Below are 13,938 nucleotides of genomic sequence, written 5' to 3'. Positions count from 1 at the left end.
GAACACCTGAGGGGACCGTCTGCGAATTTCTAAGGTTCTCTCTGTTGAGCTCTCCCTTTTGGTCCTTGGTGCTATGAATTCTAGCTCTTTTGATCTCCCTGAACTCTCTGTTCCTTCTACTCAACTTAAGGAATCTGCTAGGCTCCTCCGTAGTTCCCCTTCCCTGTCTCATGGTCTGGAAACTCTCAAGGCAGTAAACTGGGGCAATGGTGAGAGTCACATTATTTGGTTCCTTTTTCTTAGGAATCACTATCTTTTGTTGCTTGATATATGGTGTCTTGAAAAAAAATCTTAATGTATTTTTGTCCTTTTTTTTTTAAAGTTGTTTCAGGTGGGAGGGTAAGCTTAGCCCCTTTTTATTGATTTTGGCCAGAAGTTGATGTTGAGGTGATCTGCTATTAATTTTTCAACTTCAGTGCTCTCCCTCTTCTTTTCCTGCTCTTCCTGCTCCTTACTCCTGAAATCTGAGTCACACAAGCATGTTACAGAATTCTAGGGAGAGATCAATATCATATTTGTATTTCCAGATCCTAGAACCCAGTAATTTCCCACAAAATTGTCAGTAGTGAGCAAAGTTCAAGTTCTGATTTTGTTACCCTCTTGCTGTATCTTGGACTCATCTATGTTAGGTACTGACCCTTATTGTCATACATGCAAACAAAGCTTAAAGGAGATTAGGACAAAGCATATTTTTTTCCAATGAGCTATATTCCTGAGAATTTTTTAATGTTTAACTATGAAAAATAACATAGAAGGAAATTCAGAAATAGGAACAAACATGCTAAAATCTCTCTTCTCCCCCAAATCATTTTTCTTTCAATTTATGCCCTTGTACATTTTATCCACATTATATTTTTTACAGGATCGAATAAAAATGCACATAGAGTTTTAAAATTACTCTTTTTACCTAACAGAATTATTTCCTAAGTGGCTGTGTAGTGTCACAGTTATCTTTTTTAACATCTTTGTCATGTGAGTATGCTATGATTTATTCAATTGTTTCTATATATTTTAAGATTGCTTCTCCTTTTTGTTAGTATAAAGAATAACTGCAGTGAATATCTTGACTTTCCTTTTAGGTAATTTTCCTGGCTAAGCCCCTGTAGTGAGATTACTAGAGTAAAGGATATAAATATTTTTAATGTTCTTGTTACATATTGTCAAATTGCTTTCTTAAAATGTACCACTGTTCACTTCCACCAGCCTGGCCAAGACTGTCATTCTTGCCGTATCTTTGCCAGCACTGTATATTATCACTTAGAATGAAATGGGTGGCTAATGTAATTGGTGAAAATGATTTTTTCATTATTATTACTTACAGTTTCTTCATTTCTTCAAAATGTGCCATTCGTTCTTATACTTGCTAAATAGTGACATTTTCTTTTTTATAGGGCAGGAAAAGTCTCACAAGCACATTCAGGCCCTATCTTGGAGGGGTGTGAGCATTGGTTTTTTCTTCTCCCTCCCATGCATTCATTTATCAAATGTTCACTGAGCCTTTTCAGCAGGCCAGGTACTATGCGAGGCTCTGGGGATAGAATAGGGGAAAGAAGGCAAAGATACAATCCCTGCCTAGGGAATTTACAGTATGTAAAGACAGAGACTATATGTTCTCAGTGTCTGGTTGAGGGTGGGCAGATCTGTCAGCCAAAGGGTTCCCACCATGTTTGGAAAAGGGAGACTGTGTTTTGGTAATATATTGATTTGAATATTCATGAAGAACCATATTTAGAAAAACCTGCCAGAGGAACTTCTGATTATCCTGTTCTCAAGAAATTTTAGTAGCTAAAGAAAGACAAATCTAAAGAGGAAAGGGACTAACAGACATATTTTAGGGATAGTTAAATGACACATTCTAAGGGAAACTGCTTACTAAATGACCATCACCAGGGACAGAGAAGGAGTTGTTTTGGGGGGAAATGGAGACAAAATAGAAAGTCTGTATGAGCAAGGCAGGCCTAGGTTGGACACTGTGCATCATGAAGTATTTTGGACAGAGGGCAGCAGGAGAGCACTAACTTCTTGGAAGGCAAAGGAAAGGAGGCCAAAAGGTTGTAGGGAAGGAAAAACACTGAGCACTTAGAGGTTTCTATTAGGGTTGGCTCTGCCTCCTCCCTTGTTGGAGACTAAAGTCAGCTGTGAGGCTCTACACTGAAGCTCTACCCCTACAGTCACCAAATGGGGAATATAAAAACTCAAAAGGACCAAAACATTATTACACCATAGCATCCCTGACCTATGATACCATTTGTTCTCAAAGTGTAAGGACTGCATATAATACATGTATGTAATTTGAATGGGTAAATCCATTCTTTTTCTCACTGAGATCAAAATATAAAAGACTGCAGAGAACATTTATGTATAAAGAATATTTATAAAGCAAATGCCTATGGAACTAACTACCATCCAGGTGAAGGGAAAATTCAAAACAAACACCATCACCAGCCAATAGCCAACTTTGTGCTCTTTCCATTCCTTTCCCCTTCCTCTTCATGGAAATAACCACTGGGCTACATACATATGTATTCCTAAAATAATTCTTCATATGTTCTTTGTATTAGTCTTTTGTTAGTTTTATGTCTTACACATCTCCTAGTTTATGGCTTGATTTTTCACTCTCTTTATGGTGCCATCTAATAATCAAAAGCTGTAATTTAAATGTAATGAAACATCAGTTTTTTCCTTTGTAACAGCACTTTCAATCTCTACTTTTAATATATTCTACAATATCTTCTAAAAGTTTGATAGTTTTGCCTTTCGCATGTAGATCAGCCAGCTACCTGGAATTGATTTTTGTGTGCATAGTGTGAAACAGAGGTCCAGTTTCATTTTTTTCCACACAGGCTATCCAATTTCTGAGCACCATTCATTGAGAGGAAAGGTCCCACTGAACTGCAAGTCACCTGTGTTAAGTATGAAATATCCACACGTTATGTGAATATGTTTTCTACTCTGTTCTGCTGCCCTGTGTCTATTCCTGTGCCAACTCCACCTTGTCTTTGTTAGTCAAGCTTCATAGGCTTGACATATAACAGGGCAAGTCTTTTCATTTATTATTGTTCTTACCTTAAAACAAAAATGTAAGAAAGTAAGGGGCTTATATTGCTTTGAGCCTATAGTGGCTCACAGAGAGGAAAATCCCATTTCATGTAGAATACCTCTGTCTCCAATACCAGGCCCAACTCCTCCATTAGTCACAAATGCCACAGTACCTTGGGCCCAATACTTTTAGGTATTCATGAAAATGTTTTAATTTATTTGAAAATCAGAATAAAACAATGAATCTTTCATTGAAGAAAATATTTTCTCTTTTAAAATGCTAACTATTCATTTTTATACCAACACAATCAATCATAAAGCATATTTTTGAACAATTTTCTAGGGCAAAAAGGCCAACGTAGGCAAATGTGTCCAGGGCCCAAGAAAGTCAAGAAGCTTGCTAGAGTCTTCTTAATACTTACAATACTTAATACTTTGTATTAGTATTACAAAGTATTTGTACTTAATACTTCTTAATACTTAATATAATACTCCTTATACTATTAGTCACAGGGGCAGAGCTTAAGAGAGGCTAATCCCTACCCTTCCCTACAGACTAGGGCATAAAGTCATCTTTCCTCATAATAGTAGATAATATATCACCTTCATTTGGAAAAATGGTACATAGCATTAAATTAATAATCTCCCAAATGCTAACTTCAAATTTAAATACAAAATGAAGTCCAAAAAACACTTATTTCCAGACATTTTCTAGGTGCTAGGTGATACAGGGATAAATAAAATGAACACAGAGCTTCCAACATAGAAAACAGACATTAATTATTATAATTGGGAGGAATGTCACACATGTGGATGTATGATAGCAAGGCTGAGTTCATCCTTAGTTAAAACAGGTATTGTTATTTTTGGTTTTACAATGGAGGAAACCAAGTCACCAAACAACCAATGGCTTGTCCTAAGTCTCGGTAAATATATATCAGATGCAGTATCTGAATGCCAGGACTCTGACTACAAGTTTTGTACGCTGTTCACCTACTGGTTTGAAACAGTGATCATCCCATAGGAGATATTCAATAAATTAGACTGCTTGAACTGAAAGAGAAACAGTGGCACTCAAAAGGATTTCCCTTTCTCTCAGAGCAGCTTTTCAATCTTTTTATCCACCTTTTTTAAGGTATATTTTACATATCAAGTATACAGTTCAATGATTTTTAGTAACTTCACCAAGCTGTGAATAAATTAGTTTTAGAATATTTTTATCCCCCAAATAAGAACTCTCATACCCATTTTCAGTTAATTTCCATTCCCACTCCTTGCCCCAAAGCTACCACTAATCTATTTCCTGTCTATAAATTTGCCTTTTCTGGACATTTCATATGAATGACATCATATCATATATGATCTGTTTTGGGTGGTTTCTTTCACTCAGCATAGTGTGTTTGAGGTTCATCCAGCGTGTAGCATGTGTTAGTTTGTCCTTATTTTTGCTGAATAGTATTCCATTGTATCAATACACCAAATTCTTGTCTATCCATTCATGAGTTGATTGGCATTTAGGTTGTTTCTAGCATTTACTGTAATGAATAATGCTGCTACTGTTGTGCAAGTTTTTGTGAAGACATATGTCTTCATCTCTCTTAGGTACGTATTTAGAAGTGGAATTGCTGCATTGTATAGTAGTTTATGTTTAACTTTTTGAGAATCTGCCAAAATGTATTCTAAAGTGGCTGTAACATTTTAGATTTCTATCAGCAATATATGAGGGTTCCAGTTTCTCCACATCCCCACAGACTCTGGTTACTGTTATCAGTTATTTGATTATAGTTACTCTAGTAGGTGTGAAGTGGTATCTCATTATGGTTTGATTTGCGTTCGCCTAATGATTAATAATGTTAAGCATCTGTTCCTGTGCTTATTAACCATTTGTATATATTCTTTGAAGAAATGTCTATTCCAAATCTTTCGCCTATGTTTTGACTGTACTATCATCTTATTACTAAGTTGTAAGAATGCTCTGTAAATTCTGGATAAAAATCCTTTATTAAATATTATTGCAAATATTTTTTCCCAGTCTGTCACTTCTTTTCATTTTCTTAATGTTGCCTTTTGAAGTGTAGAAGTCTTGAATTTTGATGAGGTCCATTTTATCAATTTTTCCAGAAATAAATCCTTCTGATTATTGTCAATTGATTTTTGAGAAAGGCAATTCACTGACAAGAAGATAAGTCTGTTCAAAGATGGTGTTGGAGCAATAGCAAAGCACATGCAAAAAAATGATCTTAGATGCTTACTGCACACTATGCACAAAAATTAATCCAAAGTGGCTCACAGGCTTTAATGCAAGAGATAATACAATAAAATTTTTAGAAGAGAAACTTTCAATATCTTGGGTTAGGCAGAGATTTTTTTCATCTATTCTTGAATTCTTGTCCTGTTTAAACACATGTGTGTGTTTGTATGTGGTATGTGTGTATAATGCACACATGTGTGTGTTTGTGATATGTGTGTATAATGTAGGTAGGTAACTGTATAGTCACCTCGGTCAAAATGATAATATATTTTACAAGGTTTGTTGACTGAAATTTGAATTATCAATGACATAAATATGTTGAATGAATATATGCAAAAGATGGCAAGCCAAACAGAACAGAACATCCAGAGCCTGGCAGGTGGAATGCAAAACAAAACTGTTTAGTTAATTCCTTCTTCAAATACTATGCAATGTGTGTGCCTACATTTCAGGCTATGAAACATTGATTACAGGCAGTCACCAACTGCAGATTAAGAAGGCAATCTGCTATAGAATCTCCATCAGCTAAGGAGATGCTGCATACACTGTTTGCAATGATGTCACACTATTAACATGGAATTCTTACAGCCTATTATTTTCAACATGTGTAGGAAGCAATAAATTTTGTTGACGATTCTATAAACATAATTCATCAGGAAGTTTTAGATACAAAGCCTCACTTTTTTATTGGAATATAGCTGATATACATTATGTGGGTTTCAGATGTACAACATAGTGACTCAATAGTTATATACAATACTAAATGCTCACCACATAAGCATAGTTACCCTTGCTACCATACTAAGATATTATAACATTATTGGTTAAATTCTCTATGCTGTATTTCCATTCCTATGACTAATTTATTTTATAATTTGAAGTTTGTGCCTCTTTATCCCCTTCACCTACTTCACTCATCCCCCCACCCTCCTCCTCTATAGTAACCAACAGTCTGTTGTCAGTATTTAAGGGTCTATTTTTTTGTTTGTTTGCTTGTTTTTAGATTCTACATATAGGTGAAATCATGTGTTATTTGTCAAAGTTTCACTTTTAAAGGCACTTCCTTCTATTAAATTCTCTGGATTGCACCTAATAGCTAATATCATGCATGGTCAAATTACCACTTTTGCCTCCACAAGGAATACATAAGAGTATTGGCATAGATCTCAGTGCTTGTATTCACTGTGAGTCAGCCTGTGCCTTGCCTGTGTCCCTTCATAGCAACTGATGGAGCGTTTGCTAAAGCCTGAATCTTGATTTCTTCTATTCCAGAGCAATGTTTGTTTTCAAAATATATTTCCTGGTATAATTAAAACTTAATTACTGCTTATGAACATTTTAATATCTTTTCATTATTTTCTGGTTCAACTGGTTATTTATATATCCATTTTCTCTTTTATGAAAAATAACATGTTTTAATATTCTTTTATCCCTTACATGAGTGGTTTTTAAATCATCAGAGCCATATGTAAAGTACTGGAAACCTGCCTTACAGCATCTGACAAGGATCTTAGAACACAGTAAACACTCGATAAGTTTTTGTTGGAATGAAGTAAATATTCATTTTTAATACTGTAGTTTTAAAATCACATTTCAATATTCCATGGTCTAATGGAAGAAAATACACCACAGAATCAATTAAATTTCTAAGGTAATACTCTAGGAGAGACATGTAGGTTTATCATTATTGTAATAAAGGCTAATTTTTCAATGCCAAGAGACAAATGCCACCTTTTTTCTTTCTTGAAAACCTAGTAACACAGTTATTCTAGAGAAATGTTCTTTCCTCTTACATCATGGCCATTATCTAAATCTCTTAGATAGTTCAAAGGTTAGACTTTTATTTTCCAGGATGAAGTAGACTTAGCTTAGCATGGACACATAGCAAGAAATGCCCTAAAGTTAGTTTTATTATCATTGTTACTGTTACTGATCTATTCTAATAATCACTTCCATCCTGAAAATAAGTACAAATGATTCACCAGTTCATCAGAGTTTTACATAAATTTGGAAGAGGAATTCTAAAGAGTGAAATAAATGAAGACAGCCTTGTTTCCAGCCTGTGGTTGAGGGGACACTGGCAAAGCACATATGCTATGAAATTTGCACATCCGATGAGTAAAATGGTACTCTCACCACCCCCCAAAAAAAACAAGTGAACTAAAAGAAATTCACAATTGTTTTAAAATACTTTCTCTGTTGCCTAAGATATAACTTGGCTCTAAATAATTTTCTGAAATATTATCTGCAGCTATCTTTTCAGTTATAGCCCTCCAGCCCTTCAGCCACCTGGAAACATTAAGTCCCACCTGGAGCCTTATCTTGACCTGGGGCCTGGACCTGTGCAGTCCTCTGTGCTAGAGGAATTTTTAGAAGCCTTAGACTGGTAACTTATCTACTCAGTATCAGATCAGCCATTCTGCTGATCCTGCTCTGATACTGTAACCTAGTTTGAGGCACTAAAATTTTATCTGATTACTTATAACCAAACCCCTATCTTGAACTAGAAATGAGATCCAGATTCTTAGGTTGTGATCCTCAGTCCTTCCTTGGGATGTTACTTTGTATCCGGGTTGGTGCAATACTCCCTACAATCTGTGCACTCAGTTTGATCCCTACCTTGAATCTCTAGTTTTCTTGAGTACATCCCCAGTGCACGCCACTGACAGCTATGATAGGGTCTTCCCCCATGTCTGCATTTCCATTTATTAACTACTAGCAGCCTCCTCTAGAGACAGATCCTATGCTTGAGCTAAATTTCCCACCGACTTGTTGGCTCCTTTCTCCCTTCCCTAGCACTGGTAGGACTCCTGGGAGTTGGGGTTCTGTTCACCTACAGATTGAGTCATCTCTTGTTGTGTTCTAATTCTAATAGTAACTCAATTAATACCTCTATTTCAAACTATTTCTATTCAAATCAGCCAACAGTAAGTGTTAATGACTCACTGAATACACATCTACTGCTTGAAATTCCAAAAGAAAATACCCCATACCTGTCTGAATGAATCCTGGTTTGTATCCATTAGTTGTGCCATTTTCTGGGGTCACAGTTGATGACACTGAAGAGTTTGGTTTAATAGAGTGGCAAGTCACAGAGGATTGTCGGCTTCTACATTCTGGAAAAGAGCAGGAATCACATTATTGTGAGGAGACTACTATTCTGCTGAAACAGGCAATAGGGACAGAATCTGTAACATCTCTAAATAAATGCTGCTCCATAAGTGGAAACCACTTCCTTATCTGAGGTCCCTCTTCCCCTATTCCTGACTCCAAAGAAACATTCAAGATGGTGAGCACAATTTGTCTTCCTGGGCTAGATGTCATGTTTAGAAGGCAAAGAAATGATTATGAAGAATAATCAGACTTCTGTTCCCCCACAAACTAGTTCCCAGGGGAAAAATTATTTATAAACAATATAGTCATGCTAGTTTTTATAGGAAAGACTGAGGCTAAAATATGCTAGCTTTATGGGAAAGACTGAGGCTAAATTACCAATAACTTATAAAAACTCAATAAGCTTTCAAAAAACAGTTAACCCCCTGTACAGGATTGACTTAAATGCTGAACAGGAAACTAGAGCCCGTCTAGACTGCCTTCAACCTTCTAACATCAACCTTATTTACATCCAAAAGCAGTAGCAAAGGAAAATTTATAGGCAGAAGAGAAAAATTAGAAATGATCAAGTTCTTATTATTTCTCAGTTCTTATTAAGTTAAATAGGTAGACAATATTCAAGGTGATTACCGATTATACAACACCAAGCTTCTTTTTAAGTAAGCTGATTTTAATGGGCTCTGGTATAAAATTTTAATAATATGCACTGATTCAAGTAGATAGCAAATACTAAGACATTCTGTGGGCCTGTAATTTCCAACTGAATTATACTATATGTTTTACCATATTTGTCTTTAAAGGTAGCATGTGAAAAAGAAAATACAAATTGCTATAAATGACAAAGTTAATTACAGAGGGTCCTTTAGAGAGTTTCCAAGTTTATAAGCTTTATCAAAGGGTTGGAGGCAGTTTTCTATAACCCTCTATGCTATAATCTTGAAGAGCTGTTGTATTTTGGCCTAAAAGGATATATCCACATTATGTGCATTACACGCATATATGTATATTGATATTGTATGTTCTTATAAATGTATATATACACATATACACTTCCAGTTCTAAGTAACAACTGATATAAACGTCAATTTTAGAAGCCACTCAGGATCATTGTCCCACAAACTATTTCATTTATTCTTTACCAGAAAGATGAATTATCTTTGAGCACTAAGTAAGTTAAAAATATTTTATGCAACTAAAACAAAAAGCTAAAGAGGCAGCTAAAAGGCAGGGAGGGAAAACCTATCCTATTTTTCCCTTTCATTAGGGTTTATGACTTTAAAACAATTTTTCTAAAGGAAAATTCTTTCGACTTTAAGATAAAGAGTTATCTATAATTCATCATGCTTGTGATTTGAAGGTCATAAGCTTTAGGTTCTGATGATACCTGGCTTGGAATATGCGGCCATTTCCTAAGGAGTTATATAATGTCATTTCAAATGCAACCAAGAGGGATTACAGTGGAAGACTCAGCTGTAATTTGGGTTTACCGCACTATTTTTCATGGTCAGGCCGAAATCTTCCACAGACAGCAAAGGGAAACATTAAAGACAATTCTTATATTGTCTTTAATAACATAATGTCAATAACTGAGAAAAAACTAAGGAACTGCTCAAAAGAATACAGATTAGATATTCCACCACATTAGAGTAATGAATAGAACTTGTGGCAAATCCTATGAACCACATGAATATGTAAGGTTTCAACTGGATTCAGCTCTGTAAACAAATTAGCTAAGTTCTTTCTAATTGAAAAGAAACAAAAGTTTGTTAACATAATAGTGCATTTTCCCATGTATTATGAAGAGAGCATTATTCATTCTAAAGTATGCTTAGCTCTTATTAAAATAGAAAAATATAGATGCTTAAGAATTACCAAAGAGCCTGAATAAAGTAGAAAGAGCATCTGACCAGGAAACTCACACTTTGAAGTCCTTTCTAAATGACCAAAGAGCCAGAAAGTATCTGCTTTTCCCCTGAAAGCTGCCCTTTACCCTCCCAGGAGACAAATACACAGACACGTACTTTCCTAAACTTGAAAAGTCTCTATTAAAAATAGCAAGGAACAAGTCAAATAACCTGCCAGAGGGCTTTACACTTTTGGATAGCCACCTGAACTTGGGATATTTATCTATATTACACCTGAATTCTGACGCCTGTATGGGCCACTTGTCATTATTGTACCATCCTCATTCCCTTCCCTCCTGGAAGTTGACGCTACCTTTCCAGCAGATAAGAGGTCCCTTCGACAGTACACCCTGGGAGCTTCTGACTAGGTAGTACTTTAAGTGCTTCTGCTTCTTTGGTTGGGTGGTGAGCTTCAAGTTAATGTGGTTGGAAAATTCTGTGAAATACCGAAATCCTCTTTCTCCACAGCCGATACAGTTTCCAGAAAACCCTGAAAGGAAGAAAACCAAAGTTACTGATGGCCTTGTAAGTTGATACAATACCTTTACAATAAAAACCATAAAAATATTCAGTCTTTGACCCAATAACTTCCTAATTTCAAGAAAATAGTTCAAAGGAAAGAAAGCACAACGAAGTTTAAAGCAGAGTTATTTTATAACAGTGAAGACTGAAAATAATTTAAATGCTTCTCTAAAAGGATAATGGTTAAGGAAACAGAGTGGATAGTATCATGTGACAAAGCTTATGTAGTTGACATAATAATAAGAAAAATTTAGTCCTAGAAATGTCCATTATTTATTCTCCACACAGTCCCTTCTTAGAAAAACTGCTGGCCCTTGTTCTCTCCCCATGTGGACTTGCCTCCAGGGCCAGAGTTGACTCAGTTTGGGACAGTCAGAGTCTCTCTCTTGGAACTTTGAAATCAATACAAAAAAAAAACCAGTCAGATGGTACTAGACCCTAGATTTGTAAGGCTTTGTAAAATTGGAACCCAAGTTGGGGTTATATCAATGACCTGTCAGCTGAAGTATGCAAGAAAAAAAACTGTGAATTAGAAGAGGAAGCTGGTCTGCAGGTAGGAAGGCATGGAAAGTGATGGGTAAAGTTGGCATTGTCATCTTCCCAGATTCTATGAGTTTAACTGTAGTTTCTGACATGAGTTATCTGAGATTCCCATTTCCTCTTTATTCAGTCCTCCTTTAGTCAAACTAGCTCATTATTCATTTAAATCTAATATCCAAACAGTTCTCACTCACGTTAATCAAACAAAATAAAACTTTCAGTGACCTGTTTGGAGCAGAGTACTGTGAAAGAAGAAGAAATGGAGAATAGGAGGATGAGAGGCCATCCCTGATTAATTGGAAATAACTTTTCAGCCTCCCTTAATACACAGAGGGAAGTGTGACAGGAAGAGAGTGAGTTCCTCTAGTTGTGATTGGTTTTAAGATACAACTTATGCAAAGCAGTTGTAAATAAGAAAGGGCATTCCAAACTGCAAAAATACAATATCTCTATATATAAATAACTAACAGAAAAATAAATTCACTGAAGAAGTGACACTCTTTTTAAACCCCACACCAACCTGTTATAAAATTAATGGTGATAAATAAAGAGAAAGGCCTTGAGCATTAAAGACAGGGTATCTCACAATGTCCTAATTTCAGAATGTTAACAATAAATTCAGAAATGGCAGCACAATTCATTGTTATTTATTCAACAATTATTTATTGAGCTGCTACCTGGGTGCCAGGCATTGTGCTAAACAAGAGGTCATAACTTTCAATCAGCTACATAAAATTAGTAATTCCATATAATTAGTTTATTACTATCACTCAAAAGAAATACAAACATTAATAGAATTACATAAATCATTTAGAATATATTCAGAGATGGATTGCATTTGAGAGCATATGGCTATTTGCCCAATACCTTGGAGCATAGGCAAAAAAAAAAAAAAATTGTCAGTGGCTGCCTAGTTCACCAAGTTTCTAAAACCATCCATCCATGCATCCATCCACCCATGCATGTGTGCACACATCCATTCAACAAATACTCTACTGTGTGCCAAGTACTATCTCAGGTACCAGGTTTTCAGCACAGAACAAAGCAGTGCTGTGTAACTTACACTGTGCTGTGATCATCATGCCTTGATGGAAAATTGCCTGTCTTGTGAGGCAGTTATAGCACATCCCAAACACAGTAAAAAACTGTTGGAACATTTCAGCTAAAATAAAGACAGTGCCAAAAAAAATGAGGCTTATCTGATAGGTCCAAGCAGTTCATGAAAGATTAGTGTGAGAATTAGGATTAACAAATTACTAAAATTATCCTTTATCTTTTCCTCTGCCTCTCCAGTGAAAAGCAGGAATGTATAAGGAGGGAGAAAAGCAAGGGATCTGGATAATCTTCAGAGAACAGAAACACATTAATGATGAGAATTAACAATATTAGAGTTAGAATCCTACAGTTCATTTTTTTGAGCTCTGTGCATTTTCAGTATTAGCCTGGGTTCACGAGAGACTTTATTTGCTCAAAGTTCATCATCACAAAAAAGAACACCTCTTACAGCCTGAATACCTTTCTAGTTTTTCTGTCAATCAAGTCTTCCAATTGCATGGTTTATTTGGAATACATGAGCTGCCATCTGTATCAATGTATTTTTTAAATCAGTTCCCCCCAGTCTTTGGAATCTGCATACTTTATATAAAAATTTAGACAAACTGATATTGTAGAACACAGGGACTCTAGTATATTTGAAATTTAAACTTTTTCCCCCACTGTATCTTAATGCATACTAAAATCACCCATTGTAAGTAAGAAATGTTGGATGAATATTAACTTTTGGATAAAGAGTACCAAAAATCTCAACAACATGTTTATCTAAGGAAAAACTTCTACCATTTTGTTGCACTACTCTTTCACCTGGAGGAGTGGTTAATAAAAAGTATGTCCATTTATGAGGCTGGGGAAAGTAAGTAAAGTTCCAAGCTGCAATATAATCATTTATAAGAAATATGTATTTGGTCATTCAGATGACCAAAATTTATTTCTCAGATATATTTGGTCTTCATCCACAGTTCCTGAAAATGCTTTAGAGCCATAAGGGTGAAAAGGGTGTCTTGTTATGTCAATAGAGACTTGGACCCCACCCAAGGGTACAGGCTGTTTAGGGGGACAAATTAGGGGCTAATGTGAGGGTGAGAACTTTCAGCTGCCAGCCCCCAACCCCTGGGATGAGGGAAGGCAGAAGGGCTGGATACGGAATTATCCAATGATATAGTCAGTCATGACTTACACAATGGAGCCCTCACAAAAACCCAACAGAAGAGCATTTTGCTCTCTCTTTACATCCTGCTTCTCTGTCAGAGAGAGCTTCCACACTTGGGGAACCAGAAAGCTTCCACATGTCTCCAAGACAAGCCCCAAGCTCCACAAGGATAGAACCTCCTTTATTTGGAAACTTGCCCTATGTATCTCTTCATCTGGTTATTAAATTATATCCTTAACAGTATCCTTTATTAAACTGGCAAATGTTGGTGTTTTCTTGAGTTCTGTGAGTCACTCTAGCAAATTAATCGAACCTAAGGGAGAGGTCATTGGAACCTCCAGTCTGTAACTGGTCAGTAAGAA

The 13,938-nt window shown here is 35.9% G+C and overlaps 1 protein-coding gene across 8 annotated transcripts in view; it reads right to left on the bottom strand.

Annotated features, from left to right (window-relative positions):
• Positions 1-13,938, bottom strand: part of GREB1L (GREB1 like retinoic acid receptor coactivator) — a 246,383-nt gene that overhangs the window by 98,069 nt on the left and 134,376 nt on the right. For all 8 annotated transcript variants that reach the window (XM_037017933.2, XM_037017910.2, XM_037017912.2 and 5 more), the window contains 2 exons: positions 10,622-10,798; positions 8,284-8,406 (listed from right to left, as the gene is read on the bottom strand). In XM_037017933.2, the coding sequence (XP_036873828.1) occupies positions 8,284-8,406; positions 10,622-10,798 (300 nt within the window). The remainder of the gene's footprint in view (positions 1-8,283; positions 8,407-10,621; positions 10,799-13,938) is intronic.

Source organism: Manis javanica, chromosome 9, assembly GCF_040802235.1.
Source record: "Manis javanica isolate MJ-LG chromosome 9, MJ_LKY, whole genome shotgun sequence".
NCBI lineage: Eukaryota > Metazoa > Chordata > Mammalia > Pholidota > Manidae > Manis > Manis javanica.
Note: the sequence above shows the minus strand (reverse complement) of the source record. Positions and strands in the feature narration are given on the sequence as shown.